At 50.9% G+C, this 11,796-nt stretch overlaps 1 protein-coding gene across 1 annotated transcript; it reads left to right on the top strand.

Annotated features, from left to right (window-relative positions):
• The first annotated feature begins 228 nt into the window (after positions 1 to 228).
• Haus4 (HAUS augmin like complex subunit 4) lies at positions 229 to 11,505 on the top strand. The gene is made up of 10 exons (XM_055615719.1): positions 229 to 367; positions 1,797 to 1,870; positions 4,371 to 4,513; positions 4,603 to 4,734; positions 5,202 to 5,336; positions 7,489 to 7,585; positions 8,670 to 8,815; positions 8,915 to 9,045; positions 10,877 to 10,945; positions 11,088 to 11,505. Exons 2-10 carry the CDS (start codon positions 1,816 to 1,818, stop codon positions 11,269 to 11,271), a joined length of 1,092 nt encoding a protein of 363 aa, XP_055471694.1. The 5' UTR covers positions 229 to 367; positions 1,797 to 1,815; the 3' UTR covers positions 11,272 to 11,505.
• The last annotated feature ends 291 nt before the right edge of the window (positions 11,506 to 11,796 follow it).

Genomic DNA, 11,796 nt, shown 5'->3' with positions numbered 1-11,796 from the left:
CTTGTAAATAAACCTAAAACAACAAAACACCTTCCAGAGGAGGCCCGCAGAGGTGCGATTTGTTCGAGCATCGAGGACCACAGAGGCAGGCTGTGGCCTTCCATGCCTAGGTCCCCCTTCCCAGGCTCTCCGCGGCAGTTGCGCCCCCGGCGCGCGCTCCCGGGGCGGGGTCTCCGTTCCCGCCCAGCGCAGCCCCGCCCCGCCCCGCCCCGCCCCGCCCCGTGGCTCCTTTCTGGCCGGTTCCGCCTCCGCCGGCGGGAGCGACCGTCCCCGGCAGTCCCCGGCCTCGGTCCCCTCGCGGCGGGGTGTGCGGGTTGGCTCTCTTCGTCCGTGCGCTCGCCCTTGGGACTCCTTGGCGGCCCAGACGGTAGGTCGGCGCCGGAGAGCGCGTCCTGCATCTTGATTATCTCGGGCCTTGCCAGGGTCACCTCTTGGGAAACCAGCCCGTACGGTCAGTCCGCGCCCAGGGGCTCGAAGCACGCCTGCGTCAGAGCCCTGCGCTGGGCGCCCCCCGCGCGTGTGCCTCCCGCGGCCTGCGCAGGGTGGGGTGCAGCCGGGGTCCTGACCTGCGGCCGCTGAGGACCCCCCCGACCGGTTGAAACCCTGGTGGTTGGGTGCCTGACTGGGTGCCTAAACTTCGTTTGCAGGCGTAGCCCAACCGTGAACCGAACTTTATCCGGGAAACTTAGCTAAGTAGCTTTTGTTGACAGGTCGATCGTTGGTAATTCTTGACGTTTCAGTTCAGCAGGGATCGTTATCGCCTGTTTTGCAGGTGGAAGAGGGTTGGCGCCAGAAGAGCGAGCGTTTCGCGGAAACTGCCGCGGAAACGCTCATTTGTGGCAGGCCTAGCTTTGCGCCTCCTCAGCTGCGTCTTCTAGACCGCGTTGCAAAACGAGCGGGTAGTCGCTTTCTTAAGGCTCCTCAAAGGAGCGAGTAAGCCAGTGTTCTGTCGACGTGAAGCGCTACGTCCTAATCAGCTTCAGGGTCGGCGCTGATTTGGGCTCAGCTGCTGTTTGGAGCAAGCGTGGGCGGGCAGTGTTTGTGTTCCTGTTCTGTCTCTCCCCGCTCTCTGTTGAGGACAGTTCGAGGCCCTCCAGGCTTTGGACAAAAACACCCGTAACTGTGTCACCTTCCTCTGCAGTCTGCGGGACACTGTTGTCGTGTCCTCTTCTCTAGGTGTAGTTACGGAAAAGGCTGCTGTTGTTCAAGGGTCTCTGTCGCTCCTGATAGGAGCTCTTCCGTGAGATGACATGGTCAGAGAAGCACCAGAAAGCCAGTGAGCTGTGCCTGGGCAAAAGGCACTCTTGGATCCCTTCCTCTCCACCCCCCCCCCCCCCCCCAGTTTACTGGGAACACGAGAGCAACAGTTTGTATCTTCAGCACAGTGGTAGTGGTAGGGAGAAGCCTTCCACTAGACCTTAGTGGACTTGGGGTGGGTAGGGAGGGGAGTTGGAGGGTTTCTCTTCAGAGTCATCTTTTGGACAGCTTGGGATTTGTTCTTGGAATGTAATGTTCTTGTAAGTTTGTCCATAAAACGCTGAAGTTTGGGGACCCTGATGTCTGATACAGCCCTGTCCTATAAGAAACATCTCTGAGGCAGATTTGGTGGCACACACCCTCAATCCTAGCGCCCAGGAGGAAGAGGCGGGTGAAGAGGGTTGAAAGTTAAAGGCCTGCCTCAGCGGCACAGAGTTTGAGACCAGCCTAGGCCTGGGAAGACTGTCTCAGGTTGTGGTCACCTGGACCAGCCAGGGGTTTGCTCATCTTGCAGTTTTCTTCCATCTGGTTCCATACAGATAACGCCAAGAAAATCAGATGGCATCCGGAGATTTCTGCTCACCTGGAGAAGGGGTGGAAATACTGCAGCAAGGTAAGGGTGGTGTCTTAGGGTTTTATTGCTGTGAAGAGGCACCACAGCCAAGGCAGCTTTTACAAAGGAAAACTTAACTGGGGCTGGCTTACAGTTCAGAGGCTCAGACCGTTATCATCATGGCTGGAAGCATGGCAGCCTGCAGGCTGAAGGAGTCAAGAGTTCTATATCTTGATCCAAAGACAGCCAGGAGACTGTCTCACCTTGGGCTTAGCTTGAACAAAGCCCCGCCTCTACAGTGAAATACTTCCTCCAATAAGGCCACACCTCCTAATAATGCTACTCTCTATACCACGCCAAGCATTCAAACACATGGGCCCTGTGCATCTTCTAACCACCACACGTAAGTCTCTGCAAAAGGCCTGATGACTTTTCCAGGGGTTTTGTCCAGATCCTTTTCTCCTGTGACGAAAAGCCTCCCAGTGTCCCATCAGAATGATTTCACTCACAGAGCCCCCGTAGCTGAGGAAAGTGAAATCTAGGAGGTTCTGGGGCACATCAGAAGCAGGTGTACCAACTGCCCGTGCTGACCCAGTATCTGCTTATCTGCTTGCTATGGTGCATTGGCAATCTTTTGTCAGGGTAAGAGGCGGCTGGCCTGTCCATTAAAGGCTTCTTTCCTGCTTGTGTTTTCATGTTCCTCTGGTAGCTGAGGCTGGCCTTGAACTTCTGATTCTCCTGCCTCCGCCTTATAATACAGAGATTGTAACTGTGCCCCACCACACCCAGTTTCAGGCCAGAAAATGCAAATAAAAGACTTCTTATACTCTAAAATGACTTAATAACAATCCAAAGATTAAACACGTGAGTGTTTGGTAGGTAACAGGCCTCAGCAGAAAGCCCCTGGGAGAGAGTTGGAGACAGGTCTCGAGCAACTGGGACGCTCGAGCAGAAGACACCGTGCTCTTGCTTGTCCTTTCATGCCTGTGCTGGTGTTTGCCCACAAGGGTTACTCCGCTCTGCTGACAAGGAGAGGATTCTAAGCGGCCAGTTGGTTTCTAGCTTTACCTTTCTCAGCCTTGCTTTTGTGAATGAGGAAGGTAGCAAGTCCACAGCTGGGACTTGCCGTGTCTGTCTCCCTCTCTTTCCTCAGGAACGCAAATGATTCTGGCCAGGCTGGGCATTGCACGCCTGTAACCCCCGAATTTAGGTGGGCGAGGCAGGGGATTACATTTCCATCTACCGAGACCTTACTTTGTGATTAACATCCTTGTATATGAAGTAAATGCTTGGCTAGTTGGAGTATGATTGCTGGTTTATTTGTGATTTGTATTTCGAGGCAGCGCCTAACAGTGTAACGCAGGCCCCTCTGGAGGTCAGGTAGCCCAAGCTGGCCACGAACTCCTAACTCTCCTGCGTGTGCATCTCCCTAGTGCTGAGATCCCATGTGCTACCACATTGGTTTCTGGTTTTGTTTTTGTTTTTCACTTATTTATGTGAGCACTAAAGTGTAGCGAGTCAGAGGACACACATGAGGACTTCGTGCTCTCCTTCTGCCGTGTGCTTTCCGGGGAACGGACACAGGTCATAGGCTGGGGCCAAGTACCCTTAGCAGCTGGCAGCTGTTTGTTCAGTATCTCACCGTGTAGTCAGGCTGATACCAAAGCCTTCTGCCTCAAGGACCCTCCTCCCTCAGCCTCCTGAGTCGCAGGGACTGCAGGTGTGTCATGGCTCCTGGCTTTACTTATTTTTCTGTTTAAATTACATTCTATTTAGAGAACTTTCCCATTAAGACCAGGGTTGTCTTTTTTTTTTTTTTTTTTTTTTTTAGTAAGTGATACAATTACATACATTGAGTGCCAATTATACATTGGGTGCCAGTTCTAAAGGGGCTCTCTTCGGACTGCCAGCTCCCAAAAATGACACGGAGACCTTTTATTAATTTTGAAAGCTTCGTCCTTGGCTTGCTCCTAACTAGCTTTTATAACTTAAATTAACCCCTTTGTACTAATCTATGTCCCGCCGCATGGCTCATTACCTCTCCTCAGCCTCAGCAGCTGGCTGGCAAATCCTGCACCTGATTCTTTCTAGAGTTCCTATCTTCGCCTGAAAGTCCCACCTATCTTGTCTTGTTTTGCTATAGGCCGTTCAGCTCTTTATTTTATTCATTCATTCATTTATTCATCCGTTTATTTATTTAATTATTTTGAGACAGGGTTTCTCTGTGTAGCCTTGGCCGTCATGGAATCACTCTGTAGACCAGGCTGGCCTCAAACTCACAGAGATCCACCTGCCTCTGCCTCCCTGAGTGCTGGGATTCCAGGGGTGCGCCACGGCGCCCAGCTCCGCTCAGCTCTTTAGTAAATCAGTCCGAAGGGGTTGGAGGGAGTGTTTACAAAATAGGATGCAGCTGTAAGAAAAGCCCTGCCCGGTACAGAGATGGGCATTTCAGTACTGCAAAGGCAACCTTTCACAGGGCACAGAGAGGCTACGCCCCGTGCTGTGCCCGGTTCCGTAAAGCAAGGAGTCCACGTGTTGGCTTTGTCTGTCATTTTTCAAGTGTGTGACAAGCAGTTTCCTCCTTGTGCCCTGAGTGAAGAGGATCTGATACAGAACCCGAATTTCAGCAAGCTGTTGCTTAGGCTCTCGCAGCATGTGGACGAAAGCGGCTTAAGCCTCACGCTGGCAAAGGAGCAGGCTCAGGTACCGCCCCTGGGAGAAGGGGCGGCGGGAGGACCCTGCAGTCCCTGCGAGAGAAAGGGTCTCAGGCAGGGACTTTGTTCTGCTGGGAGGCGTGGAATGAAGTCCGGCTGCATAGGACGGCGTGGCTGAGGTACGAGATCTTGCAGAGGGTCATCCAAGAGCTGCTCGTGGACTACTATGTCAAGGCCCAAGACACGAACCTGACCTCGGAAGACAAGAAGGTGAGGCCGGAGGAGCGAGGTAGTGCTGGCTGCAGGGAGGAGGACAGCCAGGCTAGCCGGCTGTGACAGCACACAGTGGTTACCCAGGGCTTGTGAGGCTGTGGGAGGAGCTGCAGGGTGGGGATTTGCGGCCAGCCTGGGCGACACAGTGAGACCCTATAGGAAGAAAAAGAAGAGAAGGGGAAAAGAAAGGATGGACACGGGGAGGGGGTGAGGAGGGGGGAGGAAGGGGGGGAGAACCCTAGTGACTCACTTGAGGACTTTGAGGAGAGGTGCATGGGGATGGAAGATGTGGGGATGAAGTCCTTTCTGTTTTGTTCTTCTGAGAGTGGTGTAGCCCTTACTGCATAGCCCTGGCTAGCCTGGAACTGGCTACAGTAGACTAGGATTAAAGGCATGCGCCATCTTTGTCCAGCTAAGTCAAAAATCTTAAAATCATTTTTTGTTTTGTTTTGTTTTGTTTTTAGTTTCATGAGACCCTTGAACAGCGGCTGCTTGTAACTGAGCTGACACAGCTTTCCAGTCCTGGCCAGGAGACGGAGATGCCCCCACTGCTGGGGCTGGACAAGGCTGACCTGCTGGAGCTCATGCCTCCCTCACAGGTCGGAGGTGGATACGGGACCCAGCGTTTTAAGTCCTCCTATATCAGCTGTCTGTCTCTTTCAACAGGATGTTAAGTATTTGTTTGAGGTTGGCTTTGAATTTTGGGTCCTCCTAACTGTTCTCCCAAGTGCTGGGATTATAAGCGTGTACCACCATGCTTGGTTTAGGAGGTGCTGGGAGTCAAACTCAAGGCCTCTTGTGTGCTAGGCAAGCGCTCTGCCAACTGTGCTACACCCACAGCTAACATTTTCTCTTTTTCCTCCTATTATTATTATTATTATTATTATTATTATTATTATTATTATTATTATTATTACTACTACTATTATTATTATTAGTTAATGGATGTTTTGCCTAATTGTGTGTCTGTGCACCATGTGTGTGGAGTGCACATGGCGGCCAGAAGAGGGCATCAGAGATCAGATCCCCTAGAACTGGAGTTCCCTATAGGCACTGGGACTTGAACCGGGGTCCCTGGACGAGCGGCCAGTGCTCTTTCAGATGATTTACCCAACCGAGTGTGTTTTTCTGTCCTCCGCACGTGCCTTGTCTGCTTGGGGCAACACTGCTTGCCCCAGGCTGACTTCTAAAGGGGACGCGCCTCAGAGCCACCATGACCACTCCATGTGTGCATCCTCTGGAGGAATTTCCAAACACGAAGTCCCCGTCTCATCTCACTCTGCCACTCGCCCGACCGGAGACTGAGAGAGTGAAATGCAGTATACGTATGTGTGTATACATATATATATGAACGTCGCGTGTTGATGATGTAACACTCCCCTTGCTCATTCTCACTTTATAGAAGTGTTTTGCCCATAAGTACGGTCTGTGCACCCCATGCCTGAGGAGACTACAGAAGGGTTTCCTGAAGCAGGAGTTACAGCTGCTGTAAACAGAAGCAAACCTGGGTCCTCCGGAAGAGCAGCCAGTGCTCTCAACCACTGAGCCATCTCCGGTCTTCCTCCTTTTAAAAGCTTTTTTAGCAGGGCACAGTGATGCACGCGTGTAATCCCAGCACTCAGGGAGGCAGAGGCAGGTGGATCTCTGTGAGTTCAAGGCCAGCCTGGTCTACAAAAGTGAGTCCAGGACAGCCAGGGCTACACAGAGAAACCCTGTCTCAAAAAACAAAAACAAACACTTTTGGGAGACCAGACCTAACTGTGTAGTCATGGCTGGATGAACTCTGTGTAGACCAGGCTGGGCTTGAACTCACAGAGATCCACCTGCCCCTGCCTCCTGAGTGCTGTGAATAAAGGCATGTTCTACCACTCTTGGCCCATCCCCTTGTTTTTTTCTTAGGCAGGATATCACTATATAGGCCAGACTGTCCTCAAACTTGAAGGCAGATGTCGGTGGATCTCTGAGTTCAAGTCTATCCTGGTCCAGCTAGCTAGTTCCAGGCTACCGGGAGACAGGTAACACAGTAAGACCCTGTCTCAGAAATAAATCAAACAAAAGGAGTAGAGGTTCATGTCTGTAATCCCTGGGTCCTGAAGCAGAGGGTTCTGAGTTCAAAGCCAGCCTGGGTCTATGTAACAAGTCTATCCCAGAAAACAATAAAGTCAGGCAGTGGTAGTGCAAGCCTTTAGAACCAGCACTTGGGAGGTGGAGGCAGACAGACCCCTTGAGTTTGAGTCCAGCCTGGTATACATGGTGAGTTCTAGGACAGCCAATGCTATAGAGAGAGAACCCTGTCTCAAAAAAGAAAAAAGAAACAATAACAAACAATAAATAAAAGTGATACCTCCAGTAGCACTCTGAAGAGTGTCTAGGCCCTTGGGTGCTTGGCAGCTTTATTGTACCAGCTTAAACCACTTGCAGGGATAGAGAGACAGCTCAGTGGTGGACCTTGCCTAGCATGCCCACGGTCCGCATTTGACAAGAATAAACAGAACCCCCGGTAGGACTCTACTGGGTGCCTAGAGCATGGTTTGCTTGGTGCTGTGTTTAATTTGTGATTTTGAGACAGGGTCTCATGTAGTCTCTGGCCTTGAACTCCCCGTCCTGCCTCGGTCTTCCAAATGCTAGGATTAGGGGACTGCCATCCCAGGCTATCTTGGTCTGGTTTCATTGGTTACATGTGAGGCAATCTGTCCTCACATCCCCCGGAAGGGTCTTCCTGGTGCTGACAGTCCGTGCGCCTCTCTGTAGGATTTCGTGTGGATGAGGGCGCGGCTCCAGCTGGAGGTGGAGGAGCAGCTCAAAAGGAAGTGTTTCACCCTGCTGTGCTACCACGACCCCAGCTCAGGTGAGAGCCGCCCTGGCCTGCTCATGTTCCTTCAGCCTCCCTGGTTAGCAGGCTTTTTCAGTTCTGTGTGGGTTTGAAACAGGTCTTCGCCTATATTCCAGGCTGTCTCACCAGGAACTCACTTTGTAGCCCAGGCTGTCCTCAAACCTGTTGTAGTTCTCCCGCCTTAGCCTCCCAAGTGTTGGGATTATTGGATAATCTAATAAAACTGCCTATACCTGGGCTGGACAAAAGAGACGTAGGCAGAGCTGAGGTTCATGGGCTTGGAGGAAAGAAGGCGAGGAGATGTAAGCATGGGTTAGTGTGAACATGGCTAAAAACAGCCTGCTCTGAGGATTGGCTTGATGGAGAAAAGCTAGCCAAGTGGAAAACATCTGCAAGTATTTTTATGGGGGACTTTTGGGTGTGAAATAGACAAGCTAGCTCAGAGGGCTAATGTCTGCTCAGCCTCAGGTATGTTAAGTGAGGCTTCTTAAAAACCTAACAGGTTTCTGTGTTCGTCTGTTTCCAAAATAGCAGGTTAAGGGATAACTGCTGCCTTAATAATAATATGAATCAACATTAACATTAATAATCCCACCACACGCATGTGCACACATAATTTTAAAATAAAGAAACGCAAATACAGGAATGCCTATGAACAACGGCTGGAGTGGTGGCTCATCAGTTAGGAGCGCCTGGCTGCTCTTGCAGTAGACATTCCTGGCACCCACACTGGGCAGTTGACACCTGCCTGTGACTCCAGTGACAGAAGGCTCGTGACACCTGTGGCCTCTGCAGGCACCTTCCCCCTACAGCTACATAACTAAAAATAAATCCGAATAAGTCGGGTGTGATGGCACATGCCATTAATCCCAGCACCCTGGGGCAAAGCAGGTGGAGCTGGCCCTCCAGGGCCTACAGTAGGCCTATTATTTGTCATTCCTTGGACATCCTGGGCTGCAGAGCTAGAGAACCTGAGTAGAAGATGCAGACACTGTTGGGAAAGCAGGGAAGAGGCCTGACCTGGGACGTAGGACGGGGCATTAGAGAAAGGGCCTTGCAGGGCGTTGTCTATTGGGGTTTTCCTGTCCTCTCTGTGCAGATACTGATGGAGAAGCGCTGAAAGCAGCCAAGGTGTGGTCGCTGACAGAGGTCCTGGTGGGAGAGAAGCAGCAGTGCCTTGAGGCCAAGGGCCAGCAGAAGGAGCAGCTGGTGCTGCTGGAGAAGAAAAGGGCTACCTACTCCCAGGTTTGTCGGCAGCGGCCTTCCTTTTTTTTGACCCCAGGACCCCTTAGGCAAGCTGAGGCCTTCTCTTACGGTTTCCTTATCCTCTCTCTGGGGCTACAGGTGCTTCTCCGCTGCCTCAGCTTGCTAAAGAGTCTTCTTCAGGAGCACCGGCTGAAGACTCAGCCCGAGCTAGACCGAATCAACACCCAGTACCTGGAGGTCAAGTGTAGCGCTATGATCCTCAAGCTCAGGTGAGCGGCGAGCCGGTGGATCAAAGGGACTCTGTCTCACCTGCTGCTCCCCCATCCTGCTCCTCATCTCTCCTCTCCGTGCCTAGGACCACTGGGTCCCAGGCAGTGTCACACAGCAGTGTAATTGGCCTTTCTTGGTGTTACCAAAAGCTTTCGGCACTCTTAGGTATTAATTTTAGAGCCTTCTGAAATAGGTGTTTTACTGTGAAGCCAGCTGCTTGGGGATTCACAGTGACTTTTTCTCTCTGTACATTGACTGTGGCTAGCTAGCTACCACGGTTTTTTTGGTTTTTCAAGACAGGGTTTCTCTGTGTAGTCTTGCTGTCCTTGTAGACAAGGCTGGTCTCGAACTCAAAGATCTGCCTTCCTCTGCCTCCCTGAGTGCTGGGATTAGAGACATGTGCCACTGAGCCCGGCTCTTTCTTTCTTTTCTTTTCTCTCTCTCTCTCTCTCTCTCTCTCTCTCTCTCTCTCTTTTTAGATAGGGTCTCATTATGTGGTCCTAGTCCTGGTCCTGGTGAGCTGGTTGCCCTGAAACTCACTATGTAGGCCAGGCTGCCTTGTACTCAGAGTTCTACCTGCTTCTGCCTATTGAATGCTGGGGTTAAAGGTGTGGGCTACCACAAGAGTTAGCTGCTCATTTAAAAAAAAATTGTTTTGGGGGCTGGAGATATGGCTCAGTGGTTAACTGCACTGGCTGCTCATCCAGAGGTCCTGAGTTCAGTTCCCAGCACCCACAACCATCTGTAATGGAATCTGATGCCCTCTTCTGTCATGCTGACATTCATGCAAAGAGAGTGCTCATATACATAAATAAATCTTTTTTTAAAAAGTATGTTTTGGGGCTGGAGAGATGGCTCAGAGGTTAAGGGCACTGGCTGCTCTTCCAGAGGTCCTGAGTTCAGTTCCCAGCAACCACATGGTGGCTCACAACCATCTATAATGAGATCTGGCACCCTCCTCTAGCATGCAGGTGTATTGGTATATGCAGGCAGAACACTGTATAATAAATAAATAAATCTTAATTTAAAAAAAAAAAAGTATGTTTGGGCCAGGTGTTAGTATCCCACGCCTTTCAGTACTCAGGAGGCAGAGGCAGGGGCATCTCTGTGAGTTCAAGACCAGCCTGGTCTACAGAGCAAGTTCCAGGACAGCCAGGGCTACACAGAGAAACCCTATATTGAAAACCCCCCCAAAAAAAAGTTTTGATTTATTATTACTTTCTATGTGGATGAGTGTTGATGATGAGTGTTAAGATTGCATGTATGACCTCTGGTAACCACAAAGGTCAGAAAAGGGTGATGGATTCCTTGGATCTGCAGTGACAGCAGTTGTGAGCTGACTTGTGGGTGCTGGAATTTGAACCTAGATTTTCTGAAAGAGAATAAAGGCTCTTAACCACAGAGTCATTTTTTTTTCCAGCCCTCAACTTCCCAACCTTCCTTGGCCTTTTTTGTTTGTTTGTTTTTCTGTGTAGCCCTGGCTCTCCTAGACTCACTTTGTAGACCAGGCTGGGCTTATGGCCTTGAACTTAGAGATCTCCCCCGTTCTTGGCTCTACTTTAAAAGAACTGTGTGTGTGTGTCAGTATAACTGTGTGTGTCTGTATAAGATGGGGTGAGTGTGTGCATGCACCACAGCGCATGTAGAGGTCAGAGGATAGCTCTGTGGATCCAGTTCTCATCTTCCACCTCTACATGGGTTCCAGGGATTAAACTTGGATCCTCATCGCTTGCACAGCAAGCACTGTTACCCACTGAGCCATCTCACTGGCCCCTAAACTCTTCTGTGATTTGGGATCTTCCGTGTAACGTTTCTCTCTCCCCCCGTCAGGATGGAGGAGCTAAAGATTTTGTCTGACACTTACAGTGCTGAGAAAGTGGAAGTGCATCGTCTTATTAGGTAGGAACCCCCAAGAAGTGGACCCGCCCTTCACAGCCAGTCCCATGCTCTTCAGTCACGTTCGTGTGGGCATGTTTCAATACCTGTCTGCTTTCTGAGGACTTAGGTCTTTCTATTGAACTTTCTCTGCCTGGGCTCTTAGGGACCGTCTGGAGGGAGCCATTCACCTACAAGAGCAAGACCTGGAGAAATCGAGACTGGTCCTGAAAACCTATGAGGTCCTTGGGGAGGACTTTGAGGACCTGGTGAAGGAGTACACGCAGCTCAAGCTGGCAACCGAGGACAAGCGTTGGGCCCTCCAGGAGTTTAGCAAGGCCTGCCACTGACCTGAGCGCAGGCAGAGCCAGGAAGCGTGGATTCTGCACGGTCCCCTTCTCTTCCCACCCGGTGGACCACTTCCACTGCAGTCCTTAGGGCAGCCTCCTGGTTCCTCTTCCTTGTTTACAGTAACCGGGTCTCTTCTGGAAAATGTAGCTGTCAGATTTATATAATTTAATTCATGTCCGTAAGCATCAGCCCTGTGTCATGTTTCCTGAATAAAAATGTGATGTTATGTCTAAGGAGTGTAGTCATTTTCCTTGGTCAAAGATGGAAAGAGAAGATTGAAGTGTTTGTAGTGTAGTGGTTTGAGTAAGAATGCCCCACCCCCCGCCACCCCATAGGCCAGTATATTTGATTACTTAGTCATCAGGGAGTGGAACTCTGATAGGATCAGAAGGATTAGGAGGTGTGGCCTTGGAGGGACTGTTTGTCACTGGGGATGGGCTTTGAGGTTTTAAAGACCCTTGCCAGGCCCCAGTTCTCTCTCTGCTTATGGAGCAGGATGTAGCTCTCAGCTACATCAGTACCTG

This window comes from Psammomys obesus, unplaced genomic scaffold (genome assembly GCF_907164565.1).
Source record: "Psammomys obesus unplaced genomic scaffold, mPsaObe1.curated_primary_1811, whole genome shotgun sequence".
NCBI lineage: Eukaryota > Metazoa > Chordata > Mammalia > Rodentia > Muridae > Psammomys > Psammomys obesus.
Note: the sequence above shows the minus strand (reverse complement) of the source record. Positions and strands in the feature narration are given on the sequence as shown.